This window comes from Suillus clintonianus (genome assembly GCF_016758775.1).
Source record: "Suillus clintonianus strain FC179 chromosome Unknown DEU56scaffold_140, whole genome shotgun sequence".
In the NCBI taxonomy this organism is placed as follows: Eukaryota; Fungi; Basidiomycota; class Agaricomycetes; order Boletales; family Suillaceae; genus Suillus; species Suillus clintonianus.
Genome location: NW_024539364.1, coordinates 563 through 21,628, shown reverse-complemented (window position 1 = coordinate 21,628; position 21,066 = coordinate 563). Strand labels below are relative to the sequence as shown.

Sequence of the window (21,066 nt, the reverse complement as noted above, 5' to 3'; positions counted from 1 at the left end):
CTTAGTGCACGAGCCATGCCCAGCACCGAGACCAACCCCAACTTATGCATTTGGGAAACATGTGGGATCAAGTGCTTGAAAAGGATTGTTGTGAACACCGGAAAGTGCGAATCAGATGGTGTCACGAAGACTCATTATTGTTGTAGTGTGTAACACAAATGAGGGGTCCAGGTATGTCAGCGATCATGATATTTTTTACCAGAACACGTACTGAGCGCAAAATAGTGGTGAGGACTATTCTGTACATTAAATTGCGATAAAGCATCCTTGGAAGATTATCGCAGATTGTCTATAGTAGCATCTATAGGGTCGATGACAGCGATAGTGGTGCCTAATAGTTGGCTCGCATCGTCATCCTGGACCCCTTGAAACCAGAAGAGACGTGCAGAGAATTTGGATCGTTCTATGTTAGAGTCAAATATATTGGGAGATGTGCCTTCTAGCCTTCGCGGCATAACAACATCTATTACGTTGTCTGGGAGCTCGAGATTCATTCGATTCAGATACGTATGCCTTGCGTCATTGTGTGGTGAGCTGTAGGGTGGATTGACTTCTGCTTGCTTGAAGATTTGACAGGACCTCTCTGCAGGCTGTTGCCAGTCGGTGGTCAATTTTTGCTCTGAAATCATGATTTCCCAGACAGACGCCATAATGGGGGAGCCTCATGGGGTTTCCTGGAAGTCCAGTCCGTGGGTTGAATCTTCTGACGATGATCAAAGCTTTGGAATGGTAAAGTTGGAATCATTAATCATTGATGGCGTTCAGCTGAACCACATAACGTGAATTCTGTGGATTGTATTTGTTGTTCTTTGTCTACTTCAAAACTCGGACTTATTCCTCAATATGAGCCAACATGACAGTGTAATGTCGGCCACGTACAAGCAAAGGCTGAGGGGATGGCTCAGTTATGCATTTGCTAGGTGGGTAGTACTCAAATATTCTCCTCCCAATAAGTTATTCAAGCCATAGCAAGTGAGGCGTTCGTGGTAGTTTCCCTAACACTCTTCCTACCAATTTGTCTGGAGCAGTTTGCCCGTGACAATGGGTTCTTCCAACCAGAGAAGACTCAATCTTGCAATTCACTCTCGGGTGATGCGCCCGCAAACGTAGATGACAGATGTGCAGTGAAGATTGGTTGGCTGTGGATAGATACCGCCAGTTTCAGGTGCGTCTAATGTATCCTTAGCGCTGGTGCGGATGTCCTGACACCCTTAGTCTATATGTTTACTCCATATCAGTCGCTTTGCAAGCACTCACGGTAATATCAATGGGGAGCATAGCTGACCGTCGTACGTTCCACAGTTTTGTTGTAGAACAAGTCTTCATTATTGGTGGCAGCATTATACAGAAAGCCCCTTCTCCTCACTTTCGCTGCCATAGGTGCATTCTCTGCAATATTTTTTCTCTTTCTATCATCATCATCCCCTTTATGGATGATGTCTGCCATATTCGCAATTTTTGCCAACGTTGGCTTTGGTGCCTCCGTCGTGGCTATGAACGCGTACCTGCCATCGTTGGCGAAGGATTCCCCAGAAGTAATTCAAGCTCACTCCGAACTGCGAAGCTCATGTGAAGACCGAGATGAGAATGCTGCTCTGGCTGCAAGCGCCGATGTCGAATTAGAGCTCTCTCTTGAAGAAGTGTCAGATCCTCTTCTCGGGCATCCAATCCATCCCGGTGCTTCTCAATCAACTTACACCACCGCATTATCGAGAGCCACCTCGCGAATATCCTCCTTGGGAATTGCTTCAGGCTATGGTGCAGGAATAATCCTTCTCTTGGTCGCACTCATACCTGTTACTCGCCTGGGTGGATCGACTTTCTCACTGCGTCTCGCCATCGGCCTGAGCGGCGTATGGTGGGCATTGTTCTCGATTCCTGCTGCTATTTGGCTCCCAAACGCCAGTAACATCGACGAGCCAGAATCTGGTTCTATCAAGCCAGATGACGATTGGACCTTCAGTTCGGAGATTGGGGCTGCATGGAAACGATTGGTAGTTATGCTTCGCTGGCGGGAGATACAGCGTCTGCAACATACCTTCAGATATCTCGCTGCTTGGTTCCTTCTCTCCGATGGTGTGTTTGTCGTTCTGCAATTCAATTGCTCCTCTTAACTCGGCTGCTCAACAGGTTTCACTACTATAACATCGACTGCAATCCTGTTCGGGAAAACAACACTGCACATGGAACCCCCGTCTCTCATCCTCATCGGCGCTATCACACCATTCTCAGGAATCATTGGCTCTCTAGTGTCCCCCATCCTCCAACGTAAATTTATGTGGTCAAATCTTCATGTCCTAGTCCTTCTCGTGTTGATGGTCTCGCTGATCCCGGCATACGGGTGCTTGGGATTCCTGCCCATATTCAAGGGGACCGCGCGATTTGGTGGACTGACGACTCAGGGAGAAATGTTTGGCCTTGCAGTGTATTTTGGTCTGTGCCCCTTCGCACCGACCCCGAGCTTTGACCGACTGGTGTCACTGTCATAGGTTTTGCGTACGGCGCATTTCAGAGCTACGCTAGAGCTTTCTATGCGGAATTATTGCCTCCTGGGGAAGAAGCCCGATGGTATGTGTCTTTCACAGGCGTGGTACGCAGAACATTGACATAATGCTCCAGGTATGGTCTTTTCTCGATCACAGACAAGGTCGGCAGATAGTTTCAAGTCAAGTTTGCTTTGCACTGACTATATTTTCGCATACAGTCAAGTTCTTTCGTTGGTCCACTCATCGTTGGCCTGATAGCGGATAGCACGGGGAACATCCGCTACGCATTCTTTTTCCTCGTATTCATGGTGTGGGCAGCAGTGCCTGTGCTCCTCAGCGTAAATATCGATAAGGGAAGGCAGGACGCAAGGGATTATGTTTCGCGGAGAACACTAGTTGGAGAATGATACTATCCGTATCCAATAATATTCGCTGAGCGTGCATAATACCTAGGATGCAATATACAAATGCGTGTACTATACGTACTTAATCCAATGGAAGCGAGTCTGCTAAAGATCTTTCTTCGCTGCACCATCCCTCTTAGCTTGGAATGCCTGGAGGGCCTTCAATCGCTCTGTCAATGTCGGGTGTGAGTGATGATAAGCCGAGTATCTATAATCAAGAACCCCATGAGCATGTTAATTCTAAAATATCATAACTTGACTCACAGCCAATCAACCCATACGGTGCTCAGATTCTTGACATGAAGGGTAATCAACGCCCGTGAAAGCCTTTCGCCCATATCCTTCATCTCTGGAGCCGACAACCGTTCTTGAATCTCGCACGCGAAACGGTCAGCCTCCCATTCAAACTGACGCGAAAGGAAATTGAGCGCGATGCCAATGACAGCTTCTAGGGGGCTAAGAATCATCTATGTCCATAGTCAGTGCCATTTGCAAAAAATAACACAAAAGAATAACGCGCCTGGAATAGCAAGAATGCGACGATAGTTGGCGGGAAGACCGAAACAGCCTCAGGAAAGTCGAATGACCGAAGGAACTGAGGTGCATGCAAGAAGGCGGGAAACATGGCAAGGATAGTGAAAATGTGGACTTGGGACACACAGAGCAATTTCGTTGGGTGCATGTGGTACCAGTGGCCGAGTTCATGCGCTGATTCACGACGTTCAATTGACAGACTAGAACAGAAAACGCGTGCATACCTAAAACTGCCTCGACTTCGTCGGGCTTGCTTTCTTTGATCAGGGTATCGAAGATGACAATGTGTTTGCTCTGAATTACAATGAGTGGAGATGATCACAGAAGGTGAGGCATACTAACCCATGGCAATCCGAAGAAATAAGCATTGCTATGGGAGCTACGCTTGGAACCGTCGATCTCGTACAAATGCTTCAAGGGGAACTTGAGCTTCGTCGCGAGAGATTCAGTCCTCGTGCGTAGCTCACCCTCTTTGAGAGGGGAAAGCTTGTTGAAGAGTGGTTGAATCACAGTTGGATATATGATAACCATAATGATCTGGAAAGCCAGTCTGGAGGGGAGGGCATGGTCAGCACAGCCCCACTTGCCAAAATGAAACAACCGAACAGAAAAGCCATGAGCCATGGAACAAAGCGGTCTCCGGCCCACTTGAAGACGTAGAGGAAAGCAGCGAGGAACGGCATGCCGATGACGAATCCAATCGCCCAGCCTTTCAATAAGTCGGTGACGAATAACGTGGGCGTAGTCTTGTTAAAGCCGTGCTTCTCTTCCAGAACAAACGTTTGGTAAGCAGAGAGAGGTATGGAAGGTATGGACGAGATAACAAAAAGCACGATAGCAAACGCAAGAGATTGCGAGATCTATATTCAGTCAGTTCGAGAAATCGAGTTCATTGTAGGGGGCCATCGCACCTCATACTCGCTACCATATCCGAAGTAGGCGATCGTCCGCCCACCCATGTTCCATGCAAATGCGTATAATCCATAGTGAAGCATGGCAGAATCCAGGGCTTGCTTGAACAGTCCAGTGACCAGGGAGAATTTTGCTTTGTCCTTGCCGTAATTCTGGGACTTTTTGAATGCCTCGTCATCAAAATGGCCTGCTAAAACCTCTGGAGGTGAAGTTTTCGAGTACAGAGGATACTGACGAATTCTTCGAGCAGAAAAAAGGTGAGTGAGGAAAGAGAATTGAACAGATGAAACAACTGACAGAAGGTAAGACTCGAACAGGGTAACACCCCATGAGAAAGCTTGGACATAAAACTTCCAGTCAATTGGATCAGTTGCAACAAAGGACAGTTTTTGCTGGAGTGCCGCGAGTTGAGAGTGCAGCAGATCCATGATGTGCAGCACAGTCCTGGGCGTTAGCAAGGGGTTAGGGAGAATCGTCTACTTACTTACTAGAGAACATTGCTGTTTTATTTGGACACGTGACACTTCCTTAAATGACCACGTGGCGGCGGACGTGTCCATGTTGTACTGGTAGGTAGCCGAGTTCCGGCGTAAGGCAGAAAGTTCCTCCAGAAGGAATTCAGGCGGGTCGTGTTGAGCATTTTTATTCAATGGGCCGCATAAGTATGTCGAATGTTACAAAATCAAATAAAGAAAGATGCGTGAGGGTAAGCCAATACTATCCACGTAATACATGGGCGTGTATATCATAATCAATACTTGTGTTTTACAGCGTTTAAGACAGACTTCTCGAATTCCTCACGGTTGTTCTTGACAGTTTCTAGCCCGCCCTTGACCACCTTCATGCGGTGAGCCTCAGGATCGTAATGATCACAGGGCTCGGTTCCAGTGGGGGGAATCCACCCTGTAGGACTGCGCCTCAAGGCAAAGTCGCTAATAACCTCTTCTGCAGTTGATCTGGCAGAATCAATGGCTCCCGTAATCCACGTATGGTGGCGGCTCAGATGCTCTCCGGCGAAGTAGATATTCCCTTCCTTACGGCGAGCAATTTCAAAGTACTCCGACAATTGCCCTGGAAGGAACATAGCGTCGCCGGTAGGGTTGTGTTCGGACCAGGCTAAATCTTCTGCCGCGATGAATTGGTCGTAGACGTCAACGCTCGGGAATACCTTTGAAAGGTGGCATAGGGAGCTCTTAAGACGTTCATTGAAAGGAATGGAGGACCATACAGAGGCGTCTGTGTTCCAGGAATACAGGAGCAGGACGCCAGGTCCCTCAGAGCCGATACCATTGGATGGATATACAATCCAACGAATCGGTAGATCAGTTGTTGATTGTCCCCCTAGAGAAGGGGGTTGCACATGCTCCCAGAAACGAGTCTTAAAGCGCAGACCAATCTTATACAACGCTTCGTAAAACATGGCGCGGATAGCCTGCTCCTTCCTGTAATCCCAGCGAGGACGCTCTGGTATCATCCTCAACGCACTGGGCGGAATGGCAAGAATAACCTTGTCGAAGGTTTGCTCTATCCGGCCCTTGGGCGTATCTGCGCAGATAGTGACACCGTCACTGGTCTGCACGATCTTCTGTACTCGTGCACTAAAGGTGATATTGTCCATGCCAACCACCCTGGCAAGTGCCTGAGGAAGTCTGTCCATCCCCTCGTCCAGTGTGAACCACTGTTTCGTGTCAAAGTCGAGGTTCTGCATGATGAGCTCGGAGAAGCTAAGCGCGAATTGGTTGGTCTGAGAGCACATAGTCTCGGTGAAATCGATGACTGATTCCGGCCATCCAAGGTCTTCCAGGTAGGAACGGAATGGGACTTTGTCAAGACGCATGAGGAGCTTCCAGCCCTGGTCAAAATCTCTCTCCAACAAATCGATGAAAGCCTGTATAGCGTTCAGCAGCAGGGCGTCTGCAGTCTTGCCATCATATGGAGCAGGGAGATCGAATCCCAACGCCTTGGCAATGTTATCATCGCCCCCGTTCTTCAAAATGCCATTTACAAAGATGCGATTGGCAGGGGTGGTGAGATGATAAGGTATAAGTTTGAGATCGGCGTGATGGGCCTCATTGAGAAGCTTGATTAAATCGAAGGTTGGTTGATGCATCTGGGTACTTGGAATGCGCATGGCACCAGCCTCAAAGTATTGGTTCTTCTCGGCTGTGAAGCGATAGGTTTTAACACGCCCGCCGACCCTCCCATCCAGTTCGTATAAAGAGACTGCGATGCGAGGATCGTTCGACAATTTCAAACGATAGGCAGCATACAAGCCAGCCATACCAGCTCCAACGATGCAAACATGCTTCAATTCCCTACGGGGTAACGACGGTAAGCTCGCATTTTGGCAAAGGAAGAATGTCAGGCATACTCTGGCTTCAGTTGCGCTACAGAAGGGGACTGGGACATGATCGATATTGATGTAATGCTATTGTAATCAGGAGCCGTCGTCAGAAAATAGACACTACTTAGGAAAGATCGGGAAGGCTTACAACAAGGATGGTCGGTAGGGGCTGGTGTAGAACAGACGAGCAGGATACACGTACGTTTTATAGTCATACGGCAGGAACTCACTGCGGCTTGCATATCCAGGGGGTGCTAAGGCAATCAAGGTTTGGCAGCTGCGCTCTAGCGGCGACTTATTTGAATGGGTTGTCGTAAGCTGCCTCATGACCAAAAGTCCACGCGCAGGGGAAATGGAACTGTATATCAGAACATGGGCTAGAAGCTCTTGATCGTCCACCCTTGCGACAGTGGACCGAACGGTTGAATTCGGGGATCAAGAGAAGTACTGGAAGTGGGATCAGATTATAGGATTTTGTTTGAGCGCTTCAAGTTCTAGAGCGCCTCGCCCATCGTCCGGAAACGGCATATTCCTTGCGCTATTTCAAAAAGAGCGTTCAAAATGCTGTGTATTCAAGCGTTTCGTGTTTCAGATCCAGGGAACATTGTATCCGAGAAACAAAACAATAGTCACCCTTACAAATGATTATGAATCTTGGGTGCTCGCCCGGTCTTCATCTATAATCAATGTTTGACCTTGTCGCGCACGGCGTTGTGCAGCCCAATCCCTAGCTCTAGCGCGCCGAGCCTCCTGTTCAGCCTCCAACCGTATATTATGGTTCTCAAGCGAATCCAGGGTCATGGTAGAACTCTCATTGACCTTTAGGGGAGACATTTCCCCACTCTCAGACTCTCCCTCGTTACCTTCATCATCGCTATCTCCATACGCAGCGAGTCCTCCCAGACCTACGTTCCGTGAAGCGAGTAGCGATTGAGCTGATTGGTCGACTTTATCTTGTCTGAGCTTCTCCTTAGTCATGCGCCAGGCTCGTGACCACCGTCCCCTTAAAAATGCAAATCTTGTATCTGCACCGTGGTTTGCAAGAATGCGCATCTCCAGTTGTGCAGGATTAGGAGACGAGAGAAGGTGTAGCGCTGTTCTTTTCATGAGCTCTGAATGAGCATCATCGGGCTAGCACAGAAACTGTCGTTCAATGTGGTTTTCCGACTACAAGAATGGATGGCCTCCTACCTCTTCATCACTGCCTCCCCAAAGATCCAACTGTTCGCTTTCATCGGTCGCGGCAAGAGCCTTCAGGCGATCCTCTCTGTTTCGGTCAATAAGACGCCTACGTTTCTCGCGTCGGTAGTCCTCAATTTCATGCGGTGTAAAGAAAAAAAGATCCTCAGTGTCAGACGGCAAGTCTGACCATCCGGTTGGGGACAGAGACCTTGGCTGAGATGCACTTGAGCTTGCATGCTCTGGGAGGGCATCAAGCAGAAGACGAGCATCATATCTAAGTAGATTTTGGGTCAGACAGGGTGGAAGAGAGCATAACGATGAGAGCATATCTTCCAATCCGAAGTGGTAGAGCGTAGATCCGACGGATCCACTCAGATAGACATTGCATGCGCAGAGTATATAATTACCACTTTATGTGTTGGGATGACTTGCCATGGCTTAGCAATGACCATACTACTAGTGAGACCCACCTGTCCACCCAAGTAGCTTTGTCGTCTGACACTTCGGGAAAAGACGAATCGGAGTTAAGAGGTTGAAAATTTCTTGTGCTAGCACCCCATTGTATGAGAGCATTACCGATTTGAGGGTCACTTGCATCGGCCTCCAAAGTTGAATGATGCGGCGCCTCAAGAGAAAGTGCTGTTGAGAGAGACTGTGAGCCACGGATGATAGTAGCCTCGTATGCTTGGATAGACAAAGATAAAAGATCTGGTGCGATTATCGTCGCCGAAGCCACAATGTCAGCCTTTGGTGCAACCTTGCGGTACTTGCGTTTATGGGACATTTCCAAGCACCTCCCGTATGCTCAGCTGAAGAATGAAATGGAGCTCTTAAGGGTTAGTACCGTTAAGCGGTAACGGTAAGTTGCGCAGAGCGTGAGAAGAAACTGTCCTCGAATACCACCCGCGGGAACACTTCAGTTCGAACGTTAACTTCAATACAATGATTCGTCGTCGACGGTCATGTCAGAGTGCGCTGTACAAATTATTGGATGGAAACTTATCGATCCAGTCTCCTTCCAGCATCATGTTGCGTAAAGGGAGGCATCATGCCTTTTCATCTTTTCACGTGCGCATGCGGATGCAGACTGCAGTACACAGTACTTGCTGCCAGAAGTTGCTGACCCGCCACAGCTTCCCATGCATAGGGGATACCATCCAATTGCAACGAGCTTTCAGTGATCTCTTTACTGCCGCTTAGAGACTCAGATTCCTAAATATGGTGAGTTGCATGCGATGCGTCCTCATTTTTAACTTCTCCCCCCTCCTTCAGATACCTTGCTGATATACATCCGCCGTTCGGATGTCTGGGCTTACCATTTGAGGCAGAACCTGTCCACAGTGTCCAGCAGCGTGAATTCTACTCGCGCTAACCCGAGATATTCGGATGTTGAGAAGTTAGAGCGAGTTCCACATGGAAGGACTCTCTCGGTGCCTCGAACAAAGCCAGCCATGAGCACACTCACCCTTGTCGCTTTTAGGAGATGTCTACCTGGTCGCTATCATGTAAGTAACTTGTTCCATTCTGCGCAATGCCCAAGATTCTGCGCAATGCCCTTGGGTTTCCTCGTGTCCCTTCAGGGGGGGTTCAACAAGCTCTTGAGGTTCTATTCTGACTATCTAGCACTCTAACCTTACAGGAACTACATATGTTATCCTCATCGTCAGAAGCTGATGCCCCACTATTTCCGTCACACTCACGAGATACCTAATCACGCGCACTTGGGGTATCTCGAGGTATTGATTCTGGTTGGGACTTTTACATCCTTATCTGCAGGTATAAATCGCGGCGGAATAAGCTGGATATGTAGCTTCTTCGCTGCGCAAATTGAATCATCCACTCGGAACTACTAGAGATCATGGTGCATCTCTATCTTGCCCTGATGGTAGTGACGACAGCATTCGCGTGCTTCGGAGAGGTCGCCTCTGTGCCTCTCGAGCAGATGCTGAGAGACCTGACTCCGAAAGCAAGGAGTGTTTTGAAACGTGCTACCCCAGTGGCCCCCCATTTTGTTTTATACAGTGACGCGTACGTTTCTACCGAACCGACCCCGTCAAATATTTCGGTAAGCTCGATTCCTCCCTCTACTCGCAGTCGATATCCCAATCATCAACTGGTACAAATGTCAGGGCTTCAATGTGTTTGCATTGTCTTTCCTCGAGGCCTATGGTGCTGCAGATCAAGCTCAGGAATGGGCAGCGCTTACAGCATCTCAACGTTCTTCGATTCTTTCCGAGTACCAGGCCGCAGGCATCTCGCTCATTGTATCTCTTTTTGGTTCCACTGAGACCCCCACTTCATCTGGATACGATCCCATCGGTACTGCCAATACCATGGCAGCTTGGGTTATCCAATATGGCCTCCAGGGTGTAGATGTTGACTACGAGGCGTGTTTGCATGATGTCTGGTAATTTTTGACGAGAACTGATTTTTCCTTAGGATTTTGCTGCATTCAATGGCGGTACCGGCTCTGCTGAGCAGTGGCTCGGCAACTTCACCACCCAGCTCCGCACTCAGCTTCCGCAGGGCCAATATATCTTGACTCACGCTCGTGAGTGACATATCTAGAAAACATCATTATCACGCTAAATTCATTCGCGCAGCTGTTGCACCTTGGTGAATATATTATGGTCAAATCGATGTTTGCTGACTGAAACAAAAGGTTCTCTCCTAATAAATGGGGTGGTGGAGGATATCTTTGGATAGACTCTGTGGTCGGCAATTTGATTGATTGGTATAATGTGCAGGTGCGGTCAATGTCCTTTCATTTTTCATCCCTTATTCTGATTTTCTGTCACTTCAGTATTACAACCGTGGGTCTCTCTTTGCAGCGTTCTCTTTGTCTCGAGTAACAATAAACAGAGGGCACAACGGAGTACACAACTTGCGATGGCCTCCTGTACACCTCCTCGACTACTTGGCCACAATCTGCACTCTTCCAAATTGCTAACAACGGCGTTTCTCTGGACAAGCTTGTGATCGGAAAGCCTGCAACTTCAGCACAAGCCAACAACGGGTATATAGACCCGTCCACCTTGGCATCCTGCGTTTCCACGGCCTATGCTGCTGGATGGAGTAAGTCTGTCCCATTTAGCTATTTTTCTCCCTCTGAACATCACGGGAAATTCTAGATGCCGGCGTTATGGTTTGGGAGGTACGTGAGAATCCAAGTGTTCCACAAGGTTTCTGAGCATGCCGATATCAGTATCCTTACGCTGCTGCCTCATGGATCGCAACTGTACGCGGGAACACCTGGCCAATGTCCTCCACAACTGCGACATCGGCGACACCGACCAGCACTAGCACTAGCACCACAACAACGGCGACACCGACGACCACTAGCACTACGACGACGACAGGCACCAGTACCACAACACCCGCAACCACTTGTACAGGCGTTGCTGCATGGACCACCGGTGTGGCCGTGAGTATATTTTGAATTTTTCCCTCTGCTCGACACTGAACCTTGTACAGTATACGGGAGGTGCTGAAGTAACTTACAGGTGGGTATCTTCTGATTTGCTCTTGTCCGGCCACTGATCAATAATTTAGCGGATACCTGTGGACCGCGAAGTGGTGGACGGAGAACGACACCCCTGGAGGTGATTTGAGCTCATTTTTTTTTTCGGAAACACACTTGACAGTCCCACAACAGGTCCCGCGGGTGTCTGGGTTAATGATGGAGCTTGCACTTCTACAGCTACCGCCACGGCTAAGCGTAGGGCTCTCCCAGTCCCCATCGTCACACCTGCCCCTGCTTTGTAGAGGCGTAGATGGGTGCCACCCTACCTGCCGCAGAAGAGGCTCCGCGATACGTAATCTGATAGATGATGAAACGACATATGACGATAACGATGTATTTGTATTGTATTCTGGTACTGTTTTTACTGGCAAATCATGGTGTAGTTTCTGGCGATAACGCTCGCTATACTTATGGTGATCAACTGTGCTCAGTCAGTCGTGATTTGATCAACTTTCAGACTATTCATACCATTTGATGAAGCCAGCCACACCCAAAACTTCATGCCTTTGGGATATAGGGGTTAAGCAGCGTCAGAATACGAACACCTATCTATCCAGTTTTAATATAATCAATCCAGCCTATCATTGGAGCATCATAATATCATTACCACGAGCTCGTCGCGCGCTGTTCCTTTCTATTAATGATGTATCTCTCAGTGGTATGCTGATCTTGATAAGCTTACTGACAGCATTCACGTCTGAATTACGCGCACCACCGCCATAGCCATTGGAAGAATACATTTCGACCTGCTCGCAAGTATTGACGTGCACACGTTAGTGTGAGCTGCAGTGCGTCGCGACGTACATATACACACGTGCTCGTCCAGAGTTTTGGTACAAGGACCACCATGACGGTACCGAATCAACTGGTCAGCAATGGTCCCGATCAGAAATCTAAAGAGTAACTGGCATCTCACTAAAGATCAGATTCCTTTGTGGGGCACAAGGTCCTTGACGCCGGCCACATGACGATGCTACTGATACGTCCCAATGGGAAGCTATTGGGGCAGCATGCTTAGACAAAGTGTCACGACAGGAAGCAGCGACACAAGGGTTTGGAACCGTTACGGACCCGCGGATGAGGTACAGTAATGGAGCGCAAAGGCCAACAGGCAAGGAACTGATAACAAAGATAGGTCATACCACAAGGCTTCACGGCATGGACCAAAGATCAGAAATAGAAACGCCGAAGGTCTGTTAGCGAGGTATAATAATTAAGGAAGGATTCAATGAGCGCTAATGTGCGTGAGCACAAGCACATCGTCGACAACAGCAAAGAAATAAGTGAAAATACGGGATAATCAGCAGAGAAGGAATGAATATCTTCATTCGTCCACTCTACCTGAGGGAGACTGGGATGGAAAAAATCAGCCGTAGAAACAAAGCACAACATACCTCGATACGAGCCCCCAACGTGCCGCATTCACCTCCGAACGGAAATCGGACAGCGAACAAGGGATCAAAATAACCTTCCGCCACAGCCTAGGCCAGTAAATATTGGATCGACCGTCTTCAAGCTTCTTCTATAGGTCTGGCTAAAGACGAACAGAAATTAAATTTCAAATGAACAAACGACAACATGAAAGAAAAAGACCAAAATGATGATCTGACCCTGGCTCGAACAGGAGACCTTCTGTGTGTTAGACAGATGCGATAACCAACTACGCCATCAGACCGCGATGTCATGCTTTCCCACCATCGGAAATTGTTCTTGGCAACCTATCGGGTAGCGCCGGGAGGACAGTGTAGGATTTACCAACCTGTGTGAAGTCTGTGCACACTGCAGACCTCTGCGCCAAAGTCTGGGAGACACGCCTGGAGGACAGCACCTGGTCGGGAAGACCAATATCAGTGTCCTAAGCCGCAGACACCAAACCTGGTGGCAGCTCCTGGGATGGAGGCCTGGCAGTATTAGAAAATATGCGTTGGCTTCGCCAGAATCAGGGATTTATGTCAAGGTCTTGAGATTAGGTGCGCGCCAGTGTCCGACGCCAAGACTTCTACAGACAGTGTATTGTGTGCACCAGACACAATTCGTTTTTTAACTGATGGCATTGGCGATGGTACCTTGAGTCGTTTCAACTTAACCACCAGTTGGCGGTGCACTGCACACGTAGGTTGAAGTTGGCGTTCATGTTTCATTTATCGAGATTCGAGGTGCCGCCTGGGATGAACCCTGCGGAACGCCAGTTCGCTGCAAAAAGTTTGTCCCAAAGTAAGGAGCTCAAAGGATATGTCGCATACGAAGGAGACAACTTGGGTACAATATTAGGTGAGAACGGGGACAGCACAGCACCGTTAGCGTCCTCACCCATTCGACTATCACCATCCAATGTGGCAGTGAATCGTCTCCTGACGGTACGGCAATTACGTGTCTGAGTCAAGTTGAGCTTGACCTCTCTCTATATCAAGGCTGCTACCAGACCCGCTGGCTGACCAAGTGCCTGCCGTTGGCAAAGATTATCGCACAAGTGTTGGATAGAATATGCCTCGATCGGAAAGTGGAAACTCCGCCACACAAATAGTGGCTGGTTTGAGGCGACAGGGGAAAGAAAGTCGGCCGCATCTAGTGCACACGCAGATCTTGGGGGTCAACGAAACGAAGAGGCTATATTGCAGTTAGGTGTATGCAAAGTGTTCGGGCAAGTTACATGGTAATATGTTGGAGACACTGCTCGACAACAGAAACAACAATTTTGATGCGATCATCTAAGATAGATGGCTTTCAGCCTGATACAAGCGCCGGGAAGCAGCAACTGCACTATGATGCGAGGGCATACATACTAGAAGAAGTGGAGGCAAAAGTCGGACGAATGTATACTGCTGAGGCAGCGGGAGGGTCTACTGTCGAGGAAAGCAAGTGCGACAATAGGGAGCATTTGATGAAGGTGTGGAAGCGAACCACCTCGTGTCTTGGACGTCTATGGAAACGAGGCCGGTTAATGTAGTGAAGTAAGGTAAACACGCACAATACACGCACCTCTGCAGCTGAGACACAGACGCTCACAAACCCTCCAAAGTCCACCTCGACCGTGCTCAACACTACCAACCTCCAGTAAAATGTCGAAGCTCATTCCAAACACCACACCTCTTCGAACATTTAAAGGTCATGAAAGAAACGTAAGCGCAGTCGCAGTCTTCCCCGATAGACGAAGAATGGTTACGGGCTCATACGACAAGACACTTTGTCTTTGGGACTTGAAGACAGGTGTTGTGTTGAAGAAGATGAAGGGGCATCGCAGTGCAGTGTGGGCATTGGCGGTATCACGAGATGGGCAAATAATAGCAAGCGGTGATAGAAATGGAGAGTTCATTGCTTGGAACGGAGAAACAGGAGAATCTCTCACCCAACCCATTGAAGCCCACTCCGATCATATCTACTCGCTGGACTTTTCCGCGGATGGTACAGTGTTGGCCACTGGTTCAGACGACAAGACGGTCAAGCTGTGGTGCACCAAAACATGGCAGCAACAAGGAAATCAAATCAAATTTGCCTCGGAATATTCTTTCCCCGAGGTTCGATATTCGCCGTCTGGTGAACTTCTTGCCATCGCAACATCATCCGATATCAGAATTTATAATTCAGGCACAAGGGAACGCGTCGCAACCTTGGAGAGTTACACCACCAAACTCACGTGGACGCCCGATGGCACACGCCTTCTTTTTACTCCCAATGACGCCATATGCATAGAAGAGTGGGATACATCAACCTGGGAGAAGGTCGGTAATTCCTGGAAGGGCCATATTAAGAGGATCAGCGCCATCGCTGTCAATCCTGCTGGCACACTCGTTGCTTCCGCATCTGATGACAAACATGTCCGTCTCTGGCGGCTCTCAGATCGACAAAGCATCGCCATTTTCCAGCACTCATCCATCCCGAGATGTATCACTTTCTCTGTAGATGGCAATAACATCTTCAGCGGAGGTGAAGACAATCAGATTTCGGAGTGGAAAGTACGTAGGGGTTTTCATTCAAACGTGAGTTTCCGTCCTTGACTCGTGTCACACAATTCGAACATGCCTGTAATATACAGATCTTTGCTATCGCGACGTCAGCCCGCTATTCATCCTTAAGTGGGGAGTTGTCTACCGCTCAACAGCTACTCACGCAAGAGATCGATGCCAACGCCGACGACTATACCTCCTATGCCAATCGATCATTCGTTATGTCGCGAAAACAAAATTGGGACCGTGCCCTTGAGGATTCAATCAAGGTCAGTCATACCAACCAATTGTGGCCCTCTTGCGAAAGGCTAAGTTCCATTCGTGACATAGTCCATCAGCATTCAGCCCTCATTGACAGGCTACATCTCCAAGGGCATTGCTCTCTGCGGAAAAGGCAATGTACGGGACGGGAGGGTGGCATTTGATGTTGCATCCATGTTCACAAACCAAGACTCAGACACTATTCATTTTCTTCTCTTGATCAAGGTAAGTTAGATTCGTCTCGCATGCGCTCTGCTCCATTCTGTATTTCAGGCCATTGCTCTCTTCAATGCAAATCAACATGAAGAGGCAATGCTGCTCATCACAGAGCTAGCTGCCGCTTGTCCGAATGCTGATACCCTCGCGTGTCGCGTCGTGGAAGTAAGCATCATGCGGCTATGCTCGGTTATCGCTACTGATCTTTGCAACTCGCACATTAGGCATATCTACGCGTTCAGCTCGGAATCAAGGCCTTCGATGGCGGACATCATGATGAAGCCGCTGACCACTTCGCCGCCGCCGTCAACTCCAGCGCTTTCCCATCCAAAATCATCCATGAACTATACGAGGACTTGATCGTGGTATGTTGACATGATGCGTCTGCAAATGCTATATTAACTGAGTGCTTTCTCCAGCTCTTCGGCTGGGATCTCGAGTCCTTCTGGCTCACTACGCACCAGAAACGTTGTCAGGCTTTGCTTTCGGCAGGTAAAGTCAAAGAAGCCCTCGAATCACACCAACACATGATGGACACCATCGACGAAGCTGAGAAGGCCAGCTGCCTTGATTGGTCCAACGGCAGGTTTAAAGTGATGATGGCACTCGAGGCTTTCATACTCACCCGCAGTTCACTCAGACTTCAAGGAACAATGTAGCGTGGGAGCGCGGACGGATTTAATACCGAGCTTCCAGAACGCCTTCACATCGATCTCGCCAAACGTGCTTACCGTGCAAGCAACCGCCGCGACTACGTCATTCAGATGACGACGTGGCTACGTCGGCAAGAGTCACTTTGTATTAAGGACGCGTACCTACATTGGTGGGCTTCTCAACATCTTATCGACAAACCTTCGGACTCTGCAGCTGCGCTAGATCTTTCGGATACAGATTCCGACTCGGACGATGATATTCCCGACCACTCGCGCCAGCTTCACATCATGCCTCGCCAGATCCACCGCTTCACAATGTTGTCTGCCACACGTGGCTACTTCGTCCCCAAGATCTGCTCATTCCCCAACATACCAATTCAACGCCTCATCGAAAACCACGGCGCCTCTCAGTTCGTTCCTGCGCTTCAAGCGTTCGTCAACGAGCGCTTTCCAGGTCAGCTGCATAGGCAGCTAAATGCACAGGACCGTGTCGACGTCTTCAAATATTTGTCAGTGCTCTCGCCAGCTCGACCCCACATTACGAACTCCAAGTGTTTTTTCAAGATACGCGCATCACCAGTGGTGGCTTCGAGGGATCCGCGTAAACCGCCAGCACCTGCTCGGTTTGACACCGCGCTTTTCATCGAAAACCGAGAACTGTACACGGCGAAGGGCATATCAGGTCAGCAATCTTGTTTCGCACTGATCTATGTTGCCTCACTCACCTTGTGAGTCAGGGCTACGAGTTGGTGAGGTGAAGGTTGTTTTTAATCTGCCGTCACGTCTTGGCGAATTTTCGCATCCACTTCTGTATGTTCACTGGTTCAGACCTCTACAGACCTTCGACGATAATTTGCAGACCTTCCGACTGGCTCGGTCATCACGACAGCACGGACCTTATGCATCCATAGTGCCTGCCACAGAAGTCATTCGTGCGTGTCACGTTATTCCGCGTTTTAGTCGACAGCACGTTGTTGATGAGGAGCAGTTCTATCTTAACAAGTATATCGACTTAGATTTATTCGAGCGCTTGGTGTTGTAGTAGTATATAGCTGATGTATTCATGTTATTATCTATGGAGTCTACAGAATGAGTCAACAAGTACATTGTAAGAATTTGCAAGGGGGAGTGATATGGACTGGTATAGTGTGCTATGGGTCGTGGCCCGAAGCTCGGTGGTGCTACGGAGGCTACAGGTAGGTATATGATGTTGTAGGTGGCAACTGCCACCCGAGCTTTTTCCTGATGAAGTCTCTTCTGCAACGTGGTATCGTCATTTGGACGAGGCTACTACCCAGGAAGAAAAGCAGAGAATTCGCTCTGCGAGAGCATTGGGTGTTTTAACACTCACCCAGACCCTAAGTAAACCCCCTGACTCAGAGTCCTCTGCTGCTGATACATCCGAGTCCATTTCTTGTGGTGCTCGCCGAGCAGAAACACTCCGAGCCCTTGCCCAACATGCACGAGAGAGCGAAGGCTCAAATCCTACTAGGGCTGGGCGCCGCAAGCGTGCAAAACTTGCATCAACAGATGACGGTAACATGGTATGTATTTTCTCTTGATGCTACAATATGGAAGTGACTCGCGATTATATTTGATAGGACAATATCTCACTAGCCGCTGATGGTGATGCTCTGCTCCCCGAGGACAACGACCCCATTCTCCACGACGATTTCATCCCCCCCGACGATCCTATCCCCCACGACGATTTCATCCCTCAGGACGATCCCATCCCCCAGGACGCACCCATCCTGCAGGACGCACCCATTCCCCAGGACGCACGCATCCCCCACGATGATCCCATCCCCCACGACGATTTCATCCCGCAGGACGCACCCATTCCCCAGGACGATCCCATCCCGCAGGACGATCCCATCCCCATCCCCCACGACCTACCACACCAGTATGCGATTGAGTGCAGAAAACAACCTATCATTGATGTGGAGGAACTCGCACAGACTGCGGTTCTGGACAAAATCAAGGACTCGTTCGAATACATCAAGTTGCTGAAAAATGCTACTCTAGAGGATCGTATCGCCAAACTCAATGAAGATGCCCTGCTGCGACTTCGTAATCCACCAAACGAACCCATCCGCATTGCCAGTCTGGGGACTCGACAGAGTATTGCGATGTATTTAGCGCTCGAGCACTCATCTCAAGATGCGTACAATCGTATACGCAGGGCTACGGCACGCAACTTTGCAGGGGCGGAAGGTGCTGACGAGATTCTGAGCTTCTACAGTGTCGAAAAGCTCATCGCGCAATATACGGGTGTCGATCCCCTTGTGCATGACATGTGCGCGAATTCGTGTCTTGCGTACACTGGTCCATATGCAGATGCAGATCAGTGTCCTATGTGTGGAATCTCTCGCTGGGATCAAGCGAAGATCCATGCAAGCAACGGACGGGACAAGGTGGCTGCACAGACCTTCACCACGATACCCTTGGGACCACAACTTCAAGCGTTGTACCGAGATCGAGACGGTGCGCGCAGTATGCGCTATCTCCACGAGCGGACACAGGAGGTCCTTGCAGAGCTACGACGAACCGGAACCATCCCCATCATTGACGATATCGTCATGGGACACAATTATCTCGGCGCCGTCGTTGACGGCGATATTAAAGAAAACGACATCGTGCTTATGATTTCCCTTGACGGGGCCCAACTCTACGAGAAGAAGGAATCGGACTGCTGGATGTATGTCTGGGTTATCCTCAACCTATCACCTGATAAACGCTATCGCAAACTCCACGTACGTCCGGGAGGATTTATACCGGGACCAAACAAACCGAAAAATCTCGACTCCTTTCTTGTTGTCGGGCTCCATCACCTCACCACACTTCAGAACAAAGGCCTCGTCATCTGGGATGCTTCCCGTGATATCGTCTTCACGTCAGATCTCTACCTCATCTTTACTACTGCCGACGGACCTGGCCTCATCTACTGGGACGGAATGGTAGGACACAGCGGCAAGAATGGCTGCCGTGTCTACTGCGAAGTGAGCGGGAGACGTAAAACTCGTGGCACACATTATTACCCCGCGCTTTTGAAGCCACGAGATCGGTGTGCACCAGGCAGTACACACAACGATATCGACATCTTAACTCTCCCTCTCGGTGGCTCTGCCAACTACGCCGATAACTTATACCGGCTCGTGTCATCTCCCAGTCAGCGACAACTAGACATTAGGAAGACCGAGACGGGTCTCACTAAACCCCCTCTGATTCTGGGTCTCCGTTCGTCTCGTTGCCTTGGTATTCCCTTCTGCATGACCACCGATGTCATGCATCTTGCTGGCAACCTCAGTGACTTGCTGATCTCACTCTGGCGAGGCACATTAGACTGCGGCACCACTGATGATGTTGATACTTGGGATTGGGCGGTACTTGCAGATGGCGATACGTGGATTGCACACGGAAATGCAGTCGAGAAAGCAGGTCCATATTTACCGGGATCGTTCGATCGCAAACCACGCAATATTGCCGAGAAAATCAACACTTGCTATAAGACTTGGGAATTTCAACTCTACACATTTGGTCTCGCACCCGCACTACTTTACGGCATCCTTCCCAACCAATACTGGACTAATTACTGTCAGCTCGTCCGTGGATTTCAACTTATGTGCCAGCATCGAATCACTTCACAAGATATTGCGGATGCATACAAACTCCTATGTATCTGGGAGCGTAATTTCGAGCTACTTTACTATCAGCTCAAAGAAGATCGACTCCAGATGGTACAGCCCTGTGTACATCAAACGTCTCATCTCGTCTCGGAGACTATTCAAAAAGGCCCTCCTATATGTTATGCCCAATGGACTATGGAACGGACTATTGGGAATCTCGGTCTCGAGATACACCAACCATCACGTCCATATGCGAATCTGTCGCAAGAGGGCGTACGGCGCTGCAGAGTTAACACACTTTTGTCCGCAATGCCGGAACTTGACGAACCTCCGAAAGGACTTCCACCAGGCGCTGTCGATCTGGGTGACGGGTACGCACTGTTACGGAAACGAGACAAGTACCCATTATTCCCTGCCGTCGGAGATATTGCAGAAGCTATAATGAATTTTTTGGGGCCCGGTCACGTACTCCCTCGGATCAAACATTGGGCAAGATTACTCTTACCAAACGGACAGATAGCACGTTCTGTCTGGAGGGAGACACTCAAAGCACTAGAGCAAACTCGCATGTCACGAAACGTCAAGGTAAAATTTTCAAACTACAGATCGTTTGGAATATACACTTATCTGACATATTACAGCTAAAGTACGAAGGCCAGGATCGTTTCGGTGAAGTCTTGTACTTCACAAGACTCGCTATTGAAGCAGACGCACAGTTCACCGATGTTGCTGTCGTCCAAATGTACTCTGCACCAGACGACAGTCTGCTCCGTCTGTCCTCGCAGACTGTTGCATCTTGCATGCGCCTCGAAACGATTGCTATTGTCAATGTCAAAAATATCATCAGCGTGATCGCAATGGTTCCACACACGCCAACACTACCTTCCGGAGTCACTGAGGATCATTTTTTTATGGTAGAGAAGCCCGGTCTCGATATCTCGAACCTTGGAGTGGCTTATGGTATGGGCGAAGACAATATTA

At 49.1% G+C, this 21,066-nt stretch overlaps 7 protein-coding genes and 1 non-coding gene across 8 annotated transcripts; 3 read left to right on the top strand and 5 right to left on the bottom strand.

The window, feature by feature from the left end:
- The first annotated feature begins 811 nt into the window (after positions 1-811).
- DEU56DRAFT_135161 (autophagy-related protein 22-like protein) lies at positions 812-3,119 on the top strand. Its single transcript, XM_041344713.1, has 8 exons — positions 812-920; positions 974-1,165; positions 1,216-1,289; positions 1,339-2,076; positions 2,131-2,433; positions 2,490-2,568; positions 2,620-2,647; positions 2,705-3,119. Exons 1-8 carry the CDS (start codon positions 844-846, stop codon positions 2,891-2,893), a joined length of 1,680 nt encoding a protein of 559 aa, XP_041202367.1. The 5' UTR covers positions 812-843; the 3' UTR covers positions 2,894-3,119.
- DEU56DRAFT_135165 (peptidase family M48-domain-containing protein) lies at positions 2,874-4,884 on the bottom strand. The gene is made up of 8 exons (XM_041344714.1): positions 4,634-4,884; positions 4,336-4,576; positions 4,031-4,284; positions 3,767-3,974; positions 3,649-3,718; positions 3,411-3,598; positions 3,155-3,357; positions 2,874-3,098 (listed from the first exon to the last, which is right to left on the bottom strand). Exons 1-8 carry the CDS (start codon positions 4,762-4,764, stop codon positions 2,996-2,998), a joined length of 1,398 nt encoding a protein of 465 aa, XP_041202366.1. The 5' UTR covers positions 4,765-4,884; the 3' UTR covers positions 2,874-2,995.
- A 203-nt stretch (positions 4,885-5,087) lies between these two features.
- On the bottom strand, positions 5,088-6,745 carry DEU56DRAFT_918652 (uncharacterized protein; the record flags this gene model as incomplete). Its single annotated transcript, XM_041358141.1, has 2 exons — positions 5,088-6,651; positions 6,708-6,745. 2 exons carry the CDS (start codon positions 6,743-6,745, stop codon positions 5,088-5,090), a joined length of 1,602 nt encoding a protein of 533 aa, XP_041202365.1.
- A 580-nt stretch (positions 6,746-7,325) lies between these two features.
- Positions 7,326-8,720, bottom strand: DEU56DRAFT_974808 (uncharacterized protein; the record flags this gene model as incomplete). The annotated part of the gene is made up of 4 exons (XM_041359558.1): positions 8,333-8,720; positions 7,872-8,136; positions 7,500-7,811; positions 7,326-7,460 (listed from the first exon to the last, which is right to left on the bottom strand). Exons 1-4 carry the CDS (start codon positions 8,644-8,646, stop codon positions 7,326-7,328), a joined length of 1,026 nt encoding a protein of 341 aa, XP_041202364.1. The 5' UTR covers positions 8,647-8,720.
- A 948-nt stretch (positions 8,721-9,668) lies between these two features.
- On the top strand, positions 9,669-11,782 carry DEU56DRAFT_895197 (glycoside hydrolase family 18 protein). The gene is made up of 12 exons (XM_041356380.1): positions 9,669-9,927; positions 9,992-10,264; positions 10,302-10,413; positions 10,466-10,478; positions 10,525-10,609; positions 10,666-10,675; positions 10,725-10,937; positions 10,994-11,016; positions 11,068-11,286; positions 11,337-11,365; positions 11,415-11,464; positions 11,518-11,782. Exons 1-12 carry the CDS (start codon positions 9,721-9,723, stop codon positions 11,625-11,627), a joined length of 1,344 nt encoding a protein of 447 aa, XP_041202363.1. The 5' UTR covers positions 9,669-9,720; the 3' UTR covers positions 11,628-11,782.
- Positions 11,783-12,149: 367 nt separating this feature from the next.
- Positions 12,150-12,597, bottom strand: DEU56DRAFT_837015 (uncharacterized protein). Its single transcript, XM_041354819.1, has 3 exons — positions 12,457-12,597; positions 12,302-12,398; positions 12,150-12,250 (listed from the first exon to the last, which is right to left on the bottom strand). Exons 1-3 carry the CDS (start codon positions 12,523-12,525, stop codon positions 12,159-12,161), a joined length of 258 nt encoding a protein of 85 aa, XP_041202362.1. The 5' UTR covers positions 12,526-12,597; the 3' UTR covers positions 12,150-12,158.
- A 389-nt stretch (positions 12,598-12,986) lies between these two features.
- On the bottom strand, positions 12,987-13,060 carry DEU56DRAFT_t115. The gene has a single exon. It is a non-coding gene; the product is annotated as a tRNA-Val (tRNA).
- Positions 13,061-16,293: 3,233 nt separating this feature from the next.
- Positions 16,294-17,557, top strand: DEU56DRAFT_836985 (uncharacterized protein). Its single transcript, XM_041354818.1, has 3 exons — positions 16,294-16,388; positions 16,447-17,141; positions 17,197-17,557. The coding sequence occupies exons 2-3, from the start codon at positions 16,571-16,573 to the stop codon at positions 17,499-17,501; spliced, it is 876 nt and encodes a 291-aa protein (XP_041202361.1). The 5' UTR covers positions 16,294-16,388; positions 16,447-16,570; the 3' UTR covers positions 17,502-17,557.
- The last annotated feature ends 3,509 nt before the right edge of the window (positions 17,558-21,066 follow it).